The sequence below is a fragment of the Plecotus auritus genome (genome assembly GCF_963455305.1).
Source record: "Plecotus auritus genome assembly, chromosome: 14".
NCBI lineage: Eukaryota > Metazoa > Chordata > Mammalia > Chiroptera > Vespertilionidae > Plecotus > Plecotus auritus.
In genome coordinates, this window is record NC_137780.1 from 4,585,858 (window position 1) to 4,606,921 (window position 21,064).

General features: G+C 58.5%; 1 protein-coding gene across 3 annotated transcripts in view; it reads right to left on the reverse strand.

Annotated features, from left to right (window-relative positions):
• SIPA1L2 (signal induced proliferation associated 1 like 2) overlaps positions 1 to 21,064 on the reverse strand; it is a 118,646-nt gene that overhangs the window by 4,283 nt on the left and 93,299 nt on the right. For 2 of the 3 annotated variants that reach the window (XM_080651210.1, XM_080651209.1), the window contains exons 11-19: positions 20,764 to 20,847; positions 18,579 to 18,679; positions 17,866 to 17,969; positions 14,571 to 14,953; positions 13,779 to 14,003; positions 10,929 to 11,088; positions 8,782 to 9,001; positions 6,955 to 7,086; positions 416 to 469 (exon numbers count right to left, since the gene is read on the reverse strand). In XM_080651210.1, coding sequence (XP_080507336.1) covers positions 416 to 469; positions 6,955 to 7,086; positions 8,782 to 9,001; positions 10,929 to 11,088; positions 13,779 to 14,003; positions 14,571 to 14,953; positions 17,866 to 17,969; positions 18,579 to 18,679; positions 20,764 to 20,847 — 1,463 coding nt within the window. The remainder of the gene's footprint in view (positions 1 to 415; positions 470 to 6,954; positions 7,087 to 8,781; positions 9,002 to 10,928; positions 11,089 to 13,778; positions 14,004 to 14,570; positions 14,954 to 17,865; positions 17,970 to 18,578; positions 18,680 to 20,763; positions 20,848 to 21,064) is intronic. The other variant, XM_080651211.1, reaches the window with a different exon arrangement.

Here is a 21,064-nt window from a genome sequence, read left to right on the forward strand (position 1 = left end):
CCCACCATTCCTCGTGGAAAGGAACTTAAAAGCCCCCTTCACCCCCAATCAGTTCACAAAACAAAGCAAACAGACGCGGCAAGCGGACCACAGGAAGCACTGGGACCAGCCACACGGCCCATGCACACAGCCCGACGCGGCAGGCACAGGCGGAGCCGACGGCTTCCGCTTTCTCCCCAGACAGAGGCCGACGGCGCTGGGCCCAGGACCCAGGACCCAGGACCCAGGACCCAGGACCCGGGACCCAGGACCCAGGACCCGGGAGATCACGCTCCTCAGCCCCAGCCCCGAGAGCACCGTGGGCGCAGTGGCCAGGCCCCGTCACGCAGGCGGCCCTCGACGTGACCATGCAGACGTGCACACGGGGATGCAAGGACAGGTCACGGGCGCCCGGGGCCCTCCCGCCGCCAGTCACCTAGGTAGGGCGCGTGGTGATAGAGCAGTGCGAGCTCCTCGTCCGCGTCCAGGCCTGAAATAAGATCCGGAGATCCCGTGAGGAGGCCGCTCTGCCTCTGGGCCCCGGAGCCTCGGGCCCGCCAGGCTCCAGCGACAGGGCTGCGAGGTACAGCCACACGCACGTGTGTGTACGTGTGTGTGTGTGTGTGTGTGTGTGTGTGTGTGTGTGTGTGCATGCCTGCGGTACGTGTGCAAGCTCTGCTACACCGGAGTAGCTGAGAGCTGGCATCATGCAGTGCCCAACAGCGTGGTCAGGGCACACCTTCCACACAGGCTCCTGGGTTTGCTTACACACCCGCTCCCGGGCCCTGGCCCATGCTGCTCAGTGGTTAGAGCGCCGGCCCGCGGACTGAAGGGTCCCGGGTTCGACTCTGGTCAAGGGCATGGACCTCAGTTGCAGGCTTGATCCCTGGCCCCAGTTGGTGCGCCTGCGGGAGGCAACCAGTTGACGTGTCTCTCTCCCATCGATGTTTCTCTCTCTCTCCCTCCCTCCCACTCTTTCTAGGAAAATAGAATAAAATGACTTGCTCCGAGAAGGCAGGGACAGCGCTGGTGACGGATGAGCGGCGTCACCTCCCTAGGAACCTGCGGGGGAAGCGGCGCGGGCGCGGCAGCCACCTGGCAGCAGGACCACCTGTGTCGTCTGGGCCCGCGGCCCCTTCCCTCCTGGGCTCCAGCAGCCTCCCAGGCAGTGATGCCGCCAGGCAGGGGGCGACATGCTCTGCACTGGCGCCGACTGGCCCAGCTCCGGGGCTGAGCACCGGCCGGCCGGCCCGGCCCGGGGATGCTGCAGGGCGTGTCCTGGCTCCCAGCAAGGTGAGTGGGTCTCCCCGCCCACCCCGTCTCTGTCCTCGGTGCCAGCAGGCGCGCCTCGACAGCGGGCATCGGGGACACGGCAGGTGTGGGAGGTGGCGGCGGCGTTTTCAGGATGTGATTAATGGCTGAGAAATGGCACCCGGTCCCCATCGGGGGGCTCTGTGCTTAATTGATCCCACGTCTCCCTCTGGCTGCGGGACGGGCCTTCTAATGAGCTACCTGCCTGCCTGGCTTATGGAGGGTCACGCACTTCCCGCTAATTGGAAAGGATGGTGGAGGCGGAGGGAGAGGGGCTGAAAGCGCCCCATGGAGGCCGGGCCTCCTGGGAGCTGTGCTGAGAGTAAGGAGGGACGGCTCTCACAGGAGGCGCACAGCTGTCCTTCAGACAACGCTTCCATCTTCTACAAGGTGACAGCATTCTGCGACCAGACATCCCGACCGTCCTGGCCCCAGGATAAAATGGTTCGCGATGGGGTTCAGATTCACGGCAGAATGTGGGCACTGCCTCCTTCCACACGGGACAGGAGCGCCAGCAGGGGCGGGCGGGCACGTGGGGGACAGCAGCTCTGGCGAGGGGGGGGCAGGGTCTGGCTGCCCAACGTCCCAAGATGACCCTCTGCTCTGCAATGGCCCCGAAGAAGGGCACGCTTCACACTAAGAAAAAAGATGTCAAAACGAGATGGAGTTTTCTCCCTCTTAGCGCGTTCCACCGGCGATCTGTATGCCACGCAACCCCGTGGTAAGTCGCTTGGCGCCTGTCTTTCTCGTATGCGAGGCTGACGGTCCAGCCCAAACATCCGAGTGACACGTCTTCGCTGATTCATCTCCGTTCACCTTCATTTACACAAGAGCCACGTCCCTGACACGGACAGAACTGGCTCGGCGCCGTCACGCCTCCCTCGGGGAGCAGCGGGGCTGCTGCGGGGCCGGGGCCAGAGCGTGGCCGACCACGCAGCCTCCGAGTGGGTTCCGATTGGATCTGGAAGCCCGGGGGGCGGAAACGCGGACAGAATGTGACTGGACTGGGAGCAGCTCATCTCGGCGCAGCTTCCGGCGGAGGCTGCACCCCCACCCGGCTTCTGCGCCGGGAAACACTCAGGATGGAAGCCATGACTGACGTGGAACCAAACGGCTCAGACAAAACTGTGAGGAGAGAGGCGTGGGTGGTACAGAGACACCCCCACGTTACCCCCCCCCACACACAAACCACACACACTATACACACACACTACACAAACCACACACACACACACACACACTACACAAACCACACACACACACTACACAAACCACACACACACACTACAGGCACACCCACACACACACTACACACACACACTACACACACAAACCACACACACACTACACAAACCACACACACACACACACTACACAAACCACACACACACACACACTACACAAACCACACACACACACTACACAAATCACACACACACACACACACTACACAAACCACACACACACACTACACAAACCACACACACACACACACTACACAAACCACACACACACACTACACAAACCACACACACACACACACTACACAAACCACACACACACACTACAGGCACACCCACACTACACACACACACTACACACACACTACACAAACCACACACACACACTACAGGCACACCCACACACACACTACACACACACACTACACACACACCCACTACACAAACTACACACCCACTACACACCCACTACAAACCCACACACACTACACACACATACACACCACACACAATGCACATGCACACACACACACACCACACACACAAACTACACACACACACTATACACCCACACACACTACACACCCACACACACTACACACACACTACAGGCACACCCACACACACCACACACTACACACCCCCACACACTACAAACCCACACACACTACACACACACACACACACACTACAGTCACACCCACACACATACACACACTATGCACACACATACATACCACACACACACTACACACACTATGCACACACATACACACCACACACACACTACACACACTACAGGCACACACACACACTACACATACACACACTATGCACACGCACACACACCACACACACACACTACAGGCGCGCGCACACACACACACACACACACTACAGGCACGCACACACACACACACACACACACACACACACGCTCCCATTCTTCCCGGGCAAAGCCAGGCTGGCAGAGGGGGGCAGTGGGCTCGGCGTCCACAGGAAACAGACACTCCCTTTAAATCATTTCCCTAAAAACCTACTTTCATGTCCGTTTCTCATCTGAGTGCGTTCAGCACTAAGCAGAGGGTGGACAGTCAGCAGGCAGCCCCACAGCCCCCGAGAGCTGAGGGGGCGAAGCCGTTGCCGCAGATTGTTCCCGTGACCCAGCGGGGCTGCGGGCGCTGCGAGAGCGGGCAAGGTGACCTGCGGGAGGAGCGTGCTGGACAAGGCGTCCTCCTCGCCCGAGGGACCCGAGACCCCTCTCCCCTCACCAGCGTGTGATTGCACCTTTTAAGCCTGTTTTCATTCTAAACAGCTCATCCCTTCAACCGATGCTCAAGGACACACCGATGCTCAAGGACACACCGGCGCTCAAGGACACACCGATGCTCAAGGACACACCGATGCTCAAGGACACACCGATGCTCAAGGACACACCGACGCTCCGGGACACACCGACGCTCAGGGACACACCGACGCTCCGGGACACACCGACGCTCAGGGACACACCGACGCTCCGGGACACACCGACGCTCAGGGACACACCGACGCTCAGGGACACACCGACGCTCAGGGACACACCGACGCTCAAGGACACACCGACGCTCAAGGACACACCGATGCTCAAGGACACACCGACGCTCCGGGACACACCGACGCTCAGGGACACACCGACGCTCAAGGACACACCGACGCTCAAGGACACACCTACGCTCCGGGACACACCGACGCTCAGGGACACACCGACGCTCAGGGACACACCGACGCTCCGGGACACACCGACGCTCAAGGACACACCGATGCTCAAGGACACACCGATGCTCAAGGACACACCGGCGGCCTTCTTGTGACCTAACTGAGAAGGACTTCACGTCCTGGGAACTTTCCAAGAGACTCCACCTCCCCCGCTGCTTCCCCGTGGGCCCACAGCCCGCTTTCCCGGGGGGGGGGGGGGTGTTCCCTTGACCGCCCTGCGGGGTGGGACCCAGTGCCCGGATTACTCAGCACGCCCACACCCTACCTCTGTCTACCTGACAAAAACCAATGGGCTCCCCGAGGGTGAGGGAGTGATGGCTGCGCCGTCGTGGGACACAGTCTGCCGGCTGCAGTTCGGAGTTCGGACGGGCAAAGGGCCGTATCTTGCCCCCACCAGACCAAAGAACCACATGCATCCAACAGACCTGAACTGCTCCCCGGTTAGTTCTCTTACTCACAGGACGCGGGGCCAGGAGGCCGGGGCCCCACGGGAGGAGCGCAGGGCAGGGCAAGGGACGCACGCACCTTCTTCTCTGAGACCTGGAAGGCCTTAACCTTTAGACGGCAGTTCTTACGGTCGAGTGTGGTTACCTGCGCACTGATTCATCACGTTGTAATAATGCTGTGCAGGATTTCTCTACTGGAAGCTCTTTTTTTTCTTCTTCTTTTGCATCATTTCCAGTAAGCAAGTTTTCAGGAATTAATTAGGTTTCTGGTCAAAGGGTGGGTACATTTTTCACCATCTTGCCTGAACCAAAACATGAATCATTTTGTAATCTTTGTAACGACACCGGCGGCGGGCATTCTTCATAGCTTCCCAGAGCAGCTGAGTCATTTTGATGTTCAAAAGGTGTGAGCTGGCAGCTCATGAGCGTTGACATTGACACGTGTAGGTGAACGTTTCTCGAGGACTTATTCACGTGTGATGCTTCTTCTGTGGACTGTGCATGCACGCGTCTTGCATATATCGGAGTGGTTTTCTATTTTCTAGATATGGAAGCATATCCATACATATTTATTTGCCTCCAAAATGTGTTCCTTTCTCCTTTGCTTGCTTCTTAATGTCCAGGACCCCAGTACCCAATTATAGGACGTGGTCTCAAACGATACTTTTGGTTTCTGGATTTAAGGGATATATTTATCCTGTTTTCCTATTCATTATTATGCAGTTCTTTGGAATAGAGTAGATTTCTTCGTTAAGCTTTGAAGGTATCTCTCAAATCTTTTTATTAAAAACTAGAGGCCCGATGCATGAAATTCATGCAAGGGGCTCGGGTCTCGCAGCCCCGGCTTCGTCAGGAAGGTCTAATTAGCGTATTAGCTCTTTGTTATATAGGATAGGTTCTAATTATATGAGCACCACCCTTTTGGTGAAACTGATAGAACTTTTAATTAACTCGCCTATTGTAACTTACCATTAGAAGTTTTTCTTTTACTAAACCGGCTAACCTCTTGCCGAGAACAATGAATAATCCTTTTAGTTTACCACAACGTTTCATTTTCACATCAAGATTGGTGACCAAGATTGTCATGAACCTTTGTGTGTGTTTGTTATCAGGAAAGAACCCTCTTGTGCAATAACGCTGTTTCTGATTTTGAAGAAAAATGTGTCATCATTAGTCTTTGAAATTTGTCAACAATGAACTGTAAACTCCGTTTCTGGTGATCTTTGGGAATAGGGACATTCTTGGCCAACGCTTCCACTGCCCTCTGCCCTTGGCCTCGGCATGCATCTTGCAACAAGTGTCCAATCGCCATTAAGTGACTCATCCATTCAGGAATGTCACGCATCTACACAGGACATTCCTTAATTTTTACAATCTCTCTTATGGATGACTTACTACTACTTTCCTTTTTCACTTCTAATACTGTCCACTTGTACTTTTTCATTTTTTGATCCAATTTATATTGGTTTATCAACATTCAAAGAAACTCGATCATAGATGTTTTTACTTATAAATCCGCACTGAAAATTTGCCAGTTTAAAAAAATTATTTTATTCCTTTCGTTTCTTTTTTTATTTCCCCCACAGCATTTGCAGAATCTTTTTGAAGTGCAGTTAATTTCCACGTTTAAAAACATATATTTAAAGTAGTGTTTCTGAAACAATACATCCGAAGGACCACTCCCTGGCTGCGGTCCAAAGGTTTTAATAGACAGCATCGTTTTCATCATCACTCACCCCCCGAAAGTATGACGGTGTGTTACAGTAACACTGCGAACTTACAGTAATATTTAACATTTTCCAAATGGGCGCTTTCTGCTTGAGGTTAGCTGCTCTTTTCCTTACTTAGGCCTCTCCCCATGGCTGTGCACTCAGAAACGAGGTACAGGAACGCCAAAGCGTGCGGCCTCAGTGAGGCCGATCAGTGGGGGAGGCACGTCTGCTCGGGGTGAAGCTGGACTTCTGGGTCCCGATCTCAACCCAATGGGTCAGGAAATGGAGGTCAAAGAGGAAAACTAACCTGGCCCGTCACAGCTGCTGCCTGACCTGGGACGCGGGGCGGGACCCGGTGCCCAATTCACTAAGGGACCCGGGCTCTCCGAGGAGGGGTCGTTTGTCACAGCTCCATCCTCAAAGATGGGTGAGCATCCAAAACGTCAGCCCACACACCCCGGGAACAGAGGCGGCCCCCAAGCTGCCGCCCCGGAGGCGGCGGGTCCTTACCTTCAAACGCCCGAGCAGCGTCCACGAGGTGGGACCAGTCCAGGCCCGTGCCCGCGTCGGGGAGGGGCATCAGGCCGGGGTCTGCGCACTTGGACTTATCCGACAGGGACCCGTCCGAGAACCAGAACTCGTCTAAACGGAACAAAACCAGAGTCAGGCAGATCACGGCTCGGGGCACACCCGCCCCGTCGAGGGGCCGAGGCAACTTCTTGTCAAAGATTTTGTTGCCCCCTCCCCGCCCCAGCCCGCCCCACCCAAGGAAAGACATAGCTGGACGATCCGGGGCCTGCAGAACGTCCCGACCTCCAGACTCACTCAGAGGTCACAGCAGAGACCTGATGCGGGGGGCTGGGGGGTGGGGTCCTGGCTCTGAGCCTCACACAGATGGGCACCTCATGGAAGTTTCTCCCGGGGCAGGCTTCGCTGGGGACCTCCACCGAGCTCACCAGGACCAGCCCCTGCTTTCGTCTGGGGTGACCTCCCGCTTTTAAGGAGGGTTGTGAGCTTTTACCGCATGGAGCGTTTGGCGCGGTCTCTCTAACCGGGGAGTTTAAAAGTGTCCTGGAGTCGCCTAAGCTGATCACCACAAATCGAGCCGCCCGGGGTGTCAGCCACTTTAAAAGGCGGGGAGACGCGCTTCGTTCCCCTTAGAAACGGGCGAGGAAGAGAAGGGACAGCATCCTGCCTGCACGGAAGGTCCCGGGGTCCGTCTCCCTTTGTCTGCACGAACAGGCTCCGACGTTTAAACTTCTCCTGACACGCTCACCGCAGGACTGCGTGGTACTGCTGGGGGCCAGGGGCCAGGGAGGGAGGGGCACCCTGTGCTTTTGGTGTCCCCGGTTATTGGCCCGGGAACCCTGCGCCCGAACGGCCACTCCCGCTTCTTTCTCTATCGGGGCCACTGAAGAGGTTTTACCCTGAACCCCCCACCCCAGCAACGGGAGCAGAGGCCCCGCACGCCGGGCGGAACCACCTGCCTGCCCCGGCTTTCCTTTCACGTCTCCAACCCGATGCACCCGCCTCAGGGACTTCGCAGGAAACGCACACGAGTCCTGGCATGAATCGCCCGAAACCCGCTGGCGAGGTATCTGTCTCCCGAGGTCAGATTAGGATCTTGATCTCCGGAGAGCAAAGATCCTGAACGGGTTCAAGGCTGGAGCATTGAGAAGCTAAAAATACCTGCCCCGGAGGCCTGGGCTGTACCAATCCCGCCTGGAGGTGCGGGGTGAGGCCTTCCGGTCGCGCTGGGAGAGACGGGCTTGCTCCCCTTTAATCTGCACTCTCTGAACTCCACACCGGGAACCAGACCCGTACGAGTCCCCACTAGCGAAAGGTTCTCTCTCTGAAGATCAGACGCTGCCTGGGAAAGCGCTCGTTTTAAAGTGGAAAAGGCCCAGCTGGCGTGGCTCAGGGGTTGAGCGTCGACCATGAACCAGGAGGTCAGGGTTCGATTCCTGGTCAGGGCACACGCCCAGGTTGCGGGCTCGATCCCCAGCAGGGGGGCGTGCAGGGCATATAGCTAGGTTGTGGGTTGGATTCCCATTTGGGGCACATACAGGAGGCAATTGATCGATGTTTCTCTCTCTCTAAGCATATCTTCGAGTGAGGATTTAAAAAACATGTTTAATACAGGTTTTCAAATTTTCTTCAAAACGGAGAGCACGGTATCGCTTAACTTTTTTGCCACGTGCACTCTGGGGATTTTATCACATAAAGAAGAAAACACACCAGCACATGCTACGTAGTTTAAAAAGTAACCCCCCAACCACCTCCGGAGGAGATCCTCCGAGGGGCCCCGCGAGGCCCCGGGTCGGAGCCCCCACTCACTGCGCAGGCTGCCCAGGCCGGGCGCGGGCTGCGTGCGGGGCGGCAGCGTGCTGCGCTGGGGCGGGGTGCTGCTGAACAGGATGTCGCTGGGCAGGGCGTGGTCCAGGGCGGAGCTGCGGGAGCTGGCGAGGGAGGCGCCCCTGCGGTGGCCGCACACGCTCTCGTCCGACAGGGTGCGGTACAGCGGCCGGCGCGGGGACAGGTTCCCGTAGAAGGAGAACTAGGGTTCAAACACAGGGCGGGAGAAGACGGGCGTCGGGCAGCTGGAGGCACAGGCTGAGGTGACGGTAAGCGGGGTCACGGCAATCACTGGCACAGCCCTGGCCGGTGTGGCTCAGCGGGCAGAGCGTCGGCCTGGGGACTGAAGGGTCCCGGGTTCTATTCCGGTCAAGGGCTTATGCCCGGGTTGCGGGCTCGATCCCCGGTGGGGGGCGTGCAGGGCAGGAGGCAGCCGATCAGTGATTCTCTCTCATCGTTGATGTTTCTCTCTCTCTCTCCCCTTCCTCTCTGAAATCAATAAAAAGATATTTTTTAAAAATCACCGGCACCAAGTCATCCTGTGAGCCGGTGCGGTGAGTTAGACGTGCACAGCTCTGCTCCTCCTGAAACCCTAAGGGGGACCTCCCCGTCCTCGGGCGTGGAGGGGCTGTCACTTCAGGCAAGGTATCGGAGCCCACGCGGGGCGCTTGGCTTGATGTTGATCGGAAGTGACTCCATGTGGATATCGGGCCACTTCTGTGCCAACCAACGGCCGGGGAGATTCAATCTAATCTAAACAGTAACACACGGATGGTGAACGCTCGCCTCTCCATTGCGAGAAATGGAGCCGGTGAAGTGACACGCTGCTGTCCACCTTACTGCATCACTCCAAGGACACAGTCCCCGGGGCTGAAAACGTAATCTTAGTCGTCGATCAGAACCAGCCGTACAGGGACCGTTACGGTGACTGTGCATTAAAGCGCAGACAGGGTAAGGAAAGTTCTTCCTGAAGAAGCAAGTACTCAAATACTAAAAAAATAAAAATAAAAATAAATCTGAATTTCCAACTACTTCAGCACACTGAACCACACTCCTTCCACACGAACAACAGAAAGAGCCAGAATGTTTGCGTGAGACAAATAGAGAAATGGCTACTGACACGTGTGAATGCAGCCAGGCGGCTGAAAATACTCCTATTGTACGTGTCCCCTCCACTGTCAGTCCGTCCCACGGAGGCGCGCCGGCTGAATGTGTGTGACTGGAGTTAAATTTACACCATGACAAGGAAGTGATCTGCCTCAGAGGGAAAACCCTCATGTGTCAGTCACGGAGAAGCTCATTCCTGTTAACAGCAAAGGGACTGGACTTCGCGTACGGCAGTCTGTACCAGCTCACGGCCCAGCGTAAGCGACTGGACGGACGCAAGTTAGAAAGAAAAGGCTCAGTCCGGCCGGCGGGGCTCAGTGGATAGAGTGTTGGCCTGCGGACTGAAGGGTCCCCGGTTCGATTCCGGTCAAGGGCATGTACCTTGGTTGCGGGCACATCCCCAGTGGGAGGTGTGCAGGAGGCGGCTGATCGATGTTTCTCTCTCATCGATGTTTCTAGCTCTCTATCCCTCTCCCTTCCTCTCTGTAAAATATCAATAAAAAAAAAAAAAAAAAAAGGCTCAGTCCAGCCGGCGGGGCTCAGTGGTGGAGCATCAACCTGTGAAGGTGGTCACGGTTCGATTCCCGGTCAGGGCACATGCCCGGGTTGCGGGCTGGATCCCCAGTTGGGGGGCGTGCAGGAGGCAGCCGATCCATGCCTCTCTCTCATCACGGATGTTTCTCTCTCTCCCTCCCTCTCCCTTTCTCTCTTTGAAATCAATAAAGATATGTGTATATTTTTAAAAATCACTGGTACGAAGTCACGTAGCGGATGGTATTCGGAGCCAGGATCTGAGCCGGGCCCTCGGATTCCAGGTCCCCTGTCCGTGCGGGAAGCTGCCCTTCCCGGCCCCCAGGCTCGCTCTGCTCACTGACAGAGCAGATGGGCAATGGCCAGCCTTGCCGGAGCCGCTGGTAGGACCGTGAGAGGTAACGCACACGGAGGTGCTCCGGGAACCCCTAGGTCTCCAACGTCGAGTTCCCTTTCGTTCCCAGGAACTCGGAGCCCCCGGAGCCGCTGACCTTTCTCCTCCCCTCCTCCGCGAAGGGGCTGTCGGGAAGCATCAGCTTCACAAAGTCCTCCTTCGACAGAACGTGCTGAGTCTCCGAGCCGTCTTCTCCCGCCGCCGCCGCCGCCGGGTGCTGAGCTGCGGGGGACATGAGCTCCATCTCGGCGAACAGCCTGTCGGAGCAAGCAGAGGGAGGTGAGAAGCGGTGCCTGGCCGTCTACAATGCGCCCGCAGCGTGAGACTGGACATCCCATAACCAGACTCAACCCGTACGCACGCACCACGCACGGCTCTGGACCGCTCAGTCCTGTCGCATCTGCTGCATCCGCTCCGCACTCCCCCTCAACCCCCCCAACCCCTGTCCTGTGTGTGAAATGAGTCAACTGCAGAGTCAGATTCCTGAACAACTCAGAGACGAATCCCGTCCCCAAATCCCGAAAGAGAAGAAACGCAGCCAGCTTTTACAATAAGGCTGCCTTCTCTTCCCCTGCCCGGCCGGCGTGGCTCAGTGGTTGAGCATCGACCTATGATCCAGGAGGTCACGGTTCAATTCCGGTCAAGGGCACATGCCCGGGTTGCGGGCTCCATCCCCAGTGTGGGGCGTGCAGGAGGCAGCCGATCGATGATTCTCTCTCATCACTGATGCTTCTATCTCTCTCCCTCTCCCTTCCTCTCCTAAATAAATACAAGTTTTTTTTTTAAAAAAAATAGAATATTTAAAATATTCTCCTTCCCTAATCTGTGTCAGAAAACACAGTTTCAATCATTCATCTGAGATCCTCGTGCTCCTGGGAGGGCACCCCGTGCCTCCCAGAAACCCGAGCCAGCCAGCCACACCTCGGATCTCGGGGCCGCAGGGAGGGGCCCGGGAGCCTGGGGTTTAGGAGTAATCAATCCCGGCGTGCGCCAAGCAGGTTTTATCATCAGCCATTCCGCAGAGCTGTTGGGATAACTAAGGCAGCTGTCTCCCCTCATTATCAGCACATAAAAATGTATTTATGCGCAACAAAAGGCTGTCTGGCTGAGTTACTGCCTCAGCTCTTTTCCAGGGAGAGAGTCCGTTTGAAGAGGTTTGCTCTGGAGACGCCATCGGAGCAACACAACCCCCTGCGGACGGCGTGAACGAACGGGGTCAGCGAGGCGACCGTCAGCCCCAGGACCGGAGACGTCGCTCCGGAGGCCAGGGCCAGGGCCAGGGGCCAGGGCCAGTGACGCTGTGTCACGGGGGCGAGTAGTTCCAATGTGAGGTGCCGTCAGTGTGACCGCTCCCTGGGAAATGATCGGATGAGAGACTCAGACTCGCTCGGAAGGAACAGCGATGCTCTGGGAATCTCTGGGCTTTGGCTCGGCTCCCGAGGTGCTCGGGGGTCCTGCAGCCTCGGACCCTGGAGCCCCAGCCACACAGACGTGAGCAGACAGCAGCGTGAAAAGCAGCTGTGAAAACGTCTGAAATGTGATTGGAGATTTGGGTGGCCTAGGGGGTGGCAGGGCATGAAAAGAGGTCACCTCTGGGGGGCGGGGCGGGGGCTCTGCACGAAGCCACAGAGGGATCACGGAGGTGTGATGATGAGGCGTCCCGGCAGCGCCCAGCTTCTGACGGAGACGTGGGGCTAGGAGGCGCTCCAGGCCCAGGTGCCGTCCGTAACTGCCGAATGAACATCTAACACCTAGACTGGCGGCCCTTGAACAGAACAGGGGTCAGGGGCGCCGACCCTCCACGCAGTCGAAAATCATGCATAACTTTTGACTCCGCCCCACGTTGACTAATAGCCTGCTGTTGACTTAGTCAAGTAACATCGGTTTTGTATGTTATGTGTATTCCATATGGTTTTCTTATAGTAAAGTAAGCCAGGGAAAAGAAAATGTTACGAAGGGAATCGTAAGAGAAAATACGTGTCTGATACCGCACACGTTTATTGAAAACATCTGCGTAGAGTGGACATGCGCAGCCCAAACCTATATTGTCCAGGGTCAGCCGTAACTCCTAATAAAACATGCTATTCTAGTTTTCCTATGTGCCGGCATAGAAGTCAACAGCCTCTCCTGCTAAGCTAGTAATTTTACTAGGACTGCCAGGTGATGCGACAGTAAACATGACCCCAGGGCCTACTTTGTGGCCTTGACTAGAGGTGAGCACGCAGATGCTCCGGAGGGCCCCAGTCTGGGGTATGCGCGTGTTTGTTCGTGTGTGTGTGTGTGTGTGTGTGTGTGTATGTGCGCGCACACGTGTGTGCGTGCATGTGCAGGACCACGGATGAACAGGCCTCCCTCCCTGCCCCAGACCTGACCACTGAAGGGAAGTCACAGTCCTGCTCAAACTGGGTCACATGAACAGCAACCCTAACGAACGCACTCGGACTCTGTGGGACTCAAATTGTCCTTGAACTTGTTTATTCCGAGTCGATGCTGATGCCACCAGCAGCACATCACCGAGACGCTGCCACTGCGGGCAGCTTTCTGAATAGAAGTACAGACAGCAGGGATTGCTTTTAAATTTACATGTAAAAATCAAGGAAAGAGAAGACTTAAGAGAAATATAAATGCCAACATTTAGAGAGTTTTACAAAGATGTTTCTAGATGGTTCTTTTTTATTTTTTTGAAATATATTTTTATTGATTTCAGAGAGGGAGAGAGAGAGAGAAATGTCAATGATGAGAGAGCATCATGGGTCGGCTGTCTCCTGCACGCCCCACACTGAGGATCGAACTCGAAACCGGGCCTGTGCCCTGACAGGGAATCGAACCGGGACCTCCTGGTTCATAGGTCGATGCTCAACCACTGAGCCGCGCCGCTCGGGCTAGATTATTCTTTCTTAGAAAATACATTGCCCAGGCTGCCTGGAGCGACCCGCGGCCACCTTACCCTGGACACTCAGGCACCTCGGGCTCCTCGGGGGGCGGGCTGCCTTCCGACTTCTTCCAGCCGATGACGTACTTGCTCACTGCCCCTTGGCGGTGGTAGGCCTTGGACATGGACCCGGGCCCCGGCGGGCCGCTGCTGTGAGCCACGATGTAGACTTTGGACGTGTCCAGAGACCCAGTGCTTTTGGAACAGTGAGCGGAAGGGCTGCCCGAGTGGTGTGAGCCGCTGAGGAGAGAACAGACAGAAGCTGCAATGCACCCGGAGTTCAGGGGTGCTGGCTCGTCCCCACGCTCACAGCGACACGCTCTCTCCTGTCCGCCTCTGAGAGCAAAGCGGCACGTCCCCACGCTCACAGCCACCCGCTTCAGAAGCATCCGTTTACGTCTGCTGCCTGCTTTCCTGTTCGATGGCCCCTGCCGTGCGCGCAGCGTCCTCCTGCCCCCGGCACGCAGCTTGCACTTGAGCATCCTGAGCCCGTGGAGGTCGGGCGCTCTGACACGTCTCTGCCTCCCGCTGCCCGCCCTGCTCTCAGAGGCGGACAGGGGAGAGCGGGTGGCTGTGAGCGTGGGGACATGCCTGGTTTTGCACTCAGAGGTGGGCAGGAGTGAGCACAAACACGTGGCTTGCTAGTGTGTAAATCTCACAATCCGAAACATCTCACCCGCACACCGTTCCTCTCTCAGGCCCCCAGCCCACAGGGGAGGTGCACGGGGGCCCAGGGGATTCCCCAGGTGAGGTGCCCCGGGCCCAGGGGACCTCGCAGGTGCGGGCAGCAGGGCGGCAGGCACTCACCTGGAGTGAGAGGAGATCTCGCTGAGGTCGCCCATGCTGCCGTCAGCGGCGCCGCTGGTGGGGGCGGGCGCGTAGCCGTGGACCGCGTACAGCTTCGCCTGCTCGTCCTCGGGCCCCGAGATGTCTCCGGAGCCCGCCCAAGGCTCGGCCCGGCTGTGGATCATGGACCTGCTGCCCGGCACGTGCCCGGGGCCCAGGCCTGCGGTGGGCAGGCAGGGCGCCGTGTCGATGCCGCTGTCGGTGGACGCCCCCTTCAGGTAGGTCAGGCCCAGCAGCTCGGGGTCCAGGTCCCCGGAGCCAAAGTGCTTGTCGTCGCTGGTGCTGGAGGCGCTGCTGGACAGCGTGGCGCTGCTCGAGGGGCTGGGGCAGCCCTTGTCCGCCATCTGCGGGGAGAGGAGCGAGGGTGTCAGGGCACGGGCCACGTGTCGCCACGCTGGGCACACACACGTTTCCCACAGGGGAGGTCCATGTGCCTGAGCCCAGCCAGGCTCCCATTTAGCAACAAAGGACATTTTATTATTTTATCAATCAATCAATTAATTAATTAATTAATTAATTGTTAATCCTCACCCGAGGATATTTTCCCATTGTTTTCTATTTATTTATTTTTTACATATTTTTATTGATTTTAGAGAGGAAGGGAGAGGGATAGAGAGATAGAAACATCGATGATGAGAATCATTGATCAGCTGCCTCTGGCTCGCCCCCCTACTGGGGACTGAGCTCGCAACCCAGGCACGTGCCCTCGGCCGGAATCGAACCTGGGACCCTTCAGTCTGCAGGCTGATGCTCTATCCACTGAGCCAAACGGGCCAGGGCTCCATTGTTTTTTAGAGAAAGTGGAAGAGAGAGGGAAAGACAGAGAGAAACATGGATGTGAGAGAAACACATCAATGGGTTGCCTCCTGCACGCACCCCAACTAGGGCCTGGGCCGGGGAGGAGCCTGCAACCGAGGCACATGCCCTTGACCGGAATCGAACCCGGGATCCTTTGGTCCGCAGGCCGGCGCTCTATCCACTGAGCCACACCGGCCGGCGCAACAACGGACATTTTAATGAGGGCACGAACACGGCTCTTAGCCACCATGTGGTTGTACACCTAACGACCGCAGCGGAGTGTAAACGCAACACTCCAGGCTCTGGGAAACACAGCCCCGGGCCGGGGGCCTGGCTGTTGGGCTGCTGCTGCACTGTGGTGGCGGGACCCGAGCCCGCACTGTCTCCCGGGGTGGCTGCGCTGCTCCTTCATGAAGACGATTATTCTCACCCGGACTCACGAAGCTACAGACAGACGAGCTCGCCACAACCCCTTCCACTCTGTTCAGCGTGAGCCAATGACAGAATTTACCTAAAAAAACCCTGTCCCCGATTCCTCCCCCGCTGCTGCATCCCGCATCCGATGGACCCTTTCAAGCCTGTGTTCATTACTTGTGCACGAAGCACGGGTGTCGCCGACCAGAACACGGTCAACGCAGCCACCGGAGCTGGGCCGGCACGGGAAGGTGAGTGCTGGGGAGCAGGCTTTTACCAAGAGAGCGCTTCGATGACCAATTACAGCGCCAGCCTGGGTCTGCGCGGGAGGGCGGGGGCGAGCCACAGCGGGACGCTGCCCTCACTGCCCGACTGTGCCGAGACGCGGGGATCACAGGGTTAACGGGGGGGCCCCCGGAGACCGTCTAGAGCAGTGGTCGCCAACCTTTCGGACCTCACGGACCACCAGTGGACCACCGGCTGGCGACCGCTGGCCTAGAGTGTAAGGGATGCTGTCGTCACAGGCTCGTGGAGGCCCGAGCGAGCTAACGGGGCAGGCGCTCCGTGGGCAAAGCTGTGGGGTCCCTGGGAGACAGAACAGGGAGAGAACAGAGCGATGTCCCCGTCCGTCTGGCACAGCTGGGAACACAAGCAAGACCTGGGCCCCAAGGGCTGATCCTGCGACGTGGTCTGGCCTCTCCTGTCACTCACAGCCATCGATCCCTCCGCGCATCCAATGTTTCTGTCACACGGCGATGCTCTCATGACTACTCCCACCCGCCTCCCTCTGCTGAGACCGCTCAAATCTGGAGGTGGGATTGAACGGCTTCCGCAGGGCTGCCCAGACAAGGTCAGCCAAGGTCAGGCTCGGCCGCGGGAGGACGGTCCCATGTGTGCTAAGGCTCAGCAGCAGAGCTTGCCAATGACAGGGCGGGAGGAGGAAAGACACATGAGGAGCTGATCAGATTTCTACAGCTTCCAGTTTTAAAAAAATAAGCTACGTCAGCCCTGGCCGGTGTGGCTCAGTGGAGAGAGCGTCGGCCTGCGGACCAAAGGGTCCCGGGTTCGATTCCGGTCAAGGGCATGTACCTCGGTTGCAGGCTACTTCCTGGCCCGGGCCCTGGTCAGGGTGCAGGAGGCAAGCAATTGATGTGTTTCTCTCACATCGATGTTTCTGTCTTTTCCTCTCTCTTCCACTCTCCCTAAAAATCAATGGGAGAATATCCTCCAGTGAGGACTAAAAAACAAAAAAAAGCTACCTTAAGACAGCCTTCCTTGGTTGGCAACAACCAACAATTCAGGTTTTTGCGTTTAACTGAACGTGTTCACTGAGCGAGTCACCTGTACGCTCCGCCTCAGGGCCGGGCGGACAGTGAGGGAAACCCGCTGTCATCCTGCCCCATCGGGGCCTGTCCCACTGACCGACCAGTGACCAGCGGCGGCAGGGCACCCCGACCACACACGGCTGCACACCCCCCGTCCGTCCGGTACCCCCAGGGGAGACACTTCACAGGTTACGGGAGGAACACGGTTTAGTGACTGTCGGCGCTGGGTAGCAGGGTCAGAGGCTGACGGTGCCCTCGTGGCCTTGCCAGTAACGACTGTGACCTTTGACCTTTCTTCGAGGTTCTTCATAAATCAAGGAGGGGAAAAAATCTTGACTTTTTATTTGTTTTTTCACCTCGGCTCTGAGAGGCTGCACTCGAGACCCGTGTGCAGAGGACTTACATGGGGGATGACGTACGCAGGGGAGGACTCACACAGGGGAGGACTCACGCGGGGGAGGACTCAGTGGGGGAGGACTCACACAGGGGAGGACTCACGCGGGGGAGGACTCAGTGGGGGAGGACTCACACAGGGGAGGACTCACGCGGGGGAGGACTCACACATGGGAGGACTCACGCGGGGGAGGACTCAGTGGGGGAGGACTCACGCGGGGGAGGACTCACACATGGGAGGACTCACGCGGGGGAGGACTCAGTGGGGGAGGACTCACACAGGGGAGGACTCACGCGGGGGAGGACTCACGCGGGGGAGGACTCACGTGGGACAGCTTGTTGGGAGAGTCCTTGCAGCTCCCGTCCTTCGGCAGGCCTCGGTCCTTGTAGGAGCCCAGGACTTTGGAGGGTGGGCCGTGCCATTTGGTTTCTGTCACACGGAGAGAGAGGAGCTGAGCACCCAATTTCTAGCGTTAGCAGGAGAGCAAAGAGCACGGGAGCCAGCACGTCCCGGTGAAAGCGAACAGGACCGTGGCTCTAGGACTTTCTGTCTTACCGGCGGACATGCCCCGGGGCGGCAGGACACGTACCATAAAGGCACTGGTCCGGCCCGGCTGGCGTGGCTCAGGGGTTGAGCACTGACCTAGGAACCAGGAGGTCACAGTTCGATTCCCAGTCAGGGCACATGCCCAGATTGTGGGCTCGATCCCCAGTGTGGGGGCAGGAGGCAGCTGATTCATGATTCTCTCTCATTATTGATGTTTCTATCTCTCTCTCCCTCTCCCTTCCTCTCTGAAATCAATAAAAATATATTTTTAAAAAATGTATATTAAAAAAAATAAAGGCGATGGTCCATTTTTATAGGCACCACCAGTCTGACCCGGCCCGATGACCTCAGGGGTCGAGCTGATACGCTGCCTGATGACACCCACCAGCCGTGTGCGGAATGAGCGAGTGAAGGCGCGAGGGACGGAGGAGAGGGAGCAGGAGGTGAGGGCGTGCCGGGGGGGGGGGGGGGGGTACCGGAGCTCCTTATTACCTGGGTGCCTGCCTCCGTCCATGGCGTCTTCCCGGTCCCTGGCTCCTTCACACTCCAAAGGGCCCGGGCCCTGGTGCTCGAGCAGCAGGGGGGACTGGCACCTGGGGAGCGCACAGAGCTGAGCCGCTTCGCCGTGCCCCCAGGTGCCCTGGGGCTCACCTCACCTGCGGGCGCCGGGGCACCAGGTGAGCCCACGCCGCAAGGGGGGGCCTCAGCCCATGCGGGAGGCAGCCTTCCGCTCCGCCCTGCCAGGAGGCAGGCAAAGGGGTGTCGAGGCGGACCCTGCCTGCTCTGCAATGCAAGTGAGGGGACACTTTCAAGGGCGCTGCCCAGAGAGCCCGGTTCCTTCCTGTCCACACGCTCACCAAGACCTCACTAAAGAAAGAGCAGCCGGCGTGGCTCAGGGCTGAGCATTGACCACGAACCCGGAGGTCACGCTTCCATTCCCGGTTGGGGCACGTGCCTGGGTTGCGAGCTCGATCCCCAGTGTGGGGCATGCAGGAGGCAGCCGATCCATGATTCTCTCTCATCATGGATGTTTCTCTCTCCCTCTCCCTCCCTCTCTGGAATCAATAAAAATACATTAAAAAAAGAAAAAGCCGACAAGCTCAGAATACAGACAAATGAGCACTAGCTGCCTAGATAGAAACCAGGAGCCTCTGGCTGGACAGACTCAGCAGGACCCACCTGGCATCTTTACATCCTCCGAGGGCTGCGTGCAGTGACTGAAACAGGCTCCCCCCGGCTCCTAGGCTCCCCTAGGCCCTCCCTAGACCCCCCAGCTCCTCCCAGGCCCCCCAGCTCCTCCCAGGCTCTCCCGAGATCCCCCCAGCTCCTCCCAGGCTCTCCCTAGACCCCCCAGCTCCTCCCAGGCTCTCCCTAGACCCCCCAGCTCCTCCCAGGCCCCCCAGCTCCTCCCAGGCTCTCCCTAGATCCCCTCAGCTCCTCCCAGGCTCTCCCTAGATCCCCTCAGCTCCTCCCAGGCTCTCCCTAGATCCCCTCAGCTCCTCCCAGGCTCTCCCTAGATCCCCCAGCTCCTCTCAGGCTCTCCCTAGACCCCCCAGCTCCTCCCAGGCTCTCCCTAGACCCCCCAGCTCCTCCCAGGCTCTCCCTACATCCCCCCAGCTCCTCCCAGGCTCTCCCCACATCCCCCCAGCTCCTCCCAGGCTCTCCCTACATCCCCCCAGCTCCTCCCAGGCTCTCCCTACATCCCCCCAGCTCCTCCCAGGCTCTCCCTACATCCCCCAGCTCCTCCCAGGCCCCCCAGCTCCTCCCAGGATCTCCCTACATCCCCCCAGCTCCTCCCAGGCTCTCCCTACATCCCCCCAGCTCCTCCCAGGCTCCTCCCAGGCCCCCCAGCTCCTCCCAGGCCCCCCAGCTCCTCCCAGGCCCCCCAGCTCCTCCCAGGCCCCCCAGCTCCTCCCAGGCTCTCCCTAGACCCCCCAGCTCCTCCCAGGCTCTCCCTACATCCCCCCAGCTCCTCCCAGGCTCTCCCTAGACCCCCCAGCTCCTCCCAGGCTCTCCCTACATCCCCCCAGCTCCTCCCAGGCTCTCCCAAGATCCCCCAGCTCCTCCCAGGCTCTCCCAAGATCCCCCCAGCTCCTCCCAGGCTCTCCCTACATCCCCCCAGCTCCTCCCAGGCTCTCCCAAGATCCCCTCAGCTCCTCCCAGGCCCTCCCTACATCCCTCAGCTCCTCCCAGGCTCCTCCCAGGCCCCCCAGCTCCTCCCAGGCTCCTCCCTACATCCCCCCAGCCCCTCCCAGGCTCTCCCTAGATCCCCCAGCTCCTCCCAGGCTCTCCCTACATCCCCCCAGCTCCTCCCAGGCTCTCCCTAGATCCCCCAGCTCCTCCCAGGCTCTCCCTACATCCCCCCAGCTCCTCCCAGGCTCTCCCTAGACCCCCCAGCTCCTCCCAGGCCCTCCCTACATCCCCCCAGCTCCTCCCAGGCTCTCCCTAGATCCCCCAGCTCCTCCCAGGCTCTCCCTAGACCCCCCAGCTCCTCCCAGGCTCTCCCTAGACCCCCCAGCTCCTCCCAGGCTCTCCCTACATCCCCCCAGCTCCTCCCAGGCTCTCCCTAGACCCCCCAGCTCCTCCCAGGCTCTCCCTAGACCCCCCAGCTCCTCCCAGGCTCTCCCTAGACCCCCCAGCTCCTCCCAGGCCCAGCGGAGGGTGGAGATGGGCTTACCCGTCGTAGCCCACTTGCGGTCTCCAGGGCCCACTCCCGCCAGGTCCGGGGTCGCTGGAGGATGACTGGTTGCTGGGCGAACTCCTGAAACGGGACCAGAATCATGAGCGGGGCACCGAGGTCTCTGTGCAGCCGGCACCTGGCCTGGCTCGCTTTCCCAACGAGCCCACTGCCACAGGGAAGCAGCACACGCGGCAGGAGGGGCAGGATCCGTGGTGGACACAGAGTGAGACATGGTGAAGCCGGAGACCTCGGGTGCTCACGGCTGGAGCCGCGTCACAGGAAAGACGTGGCTGGAGCA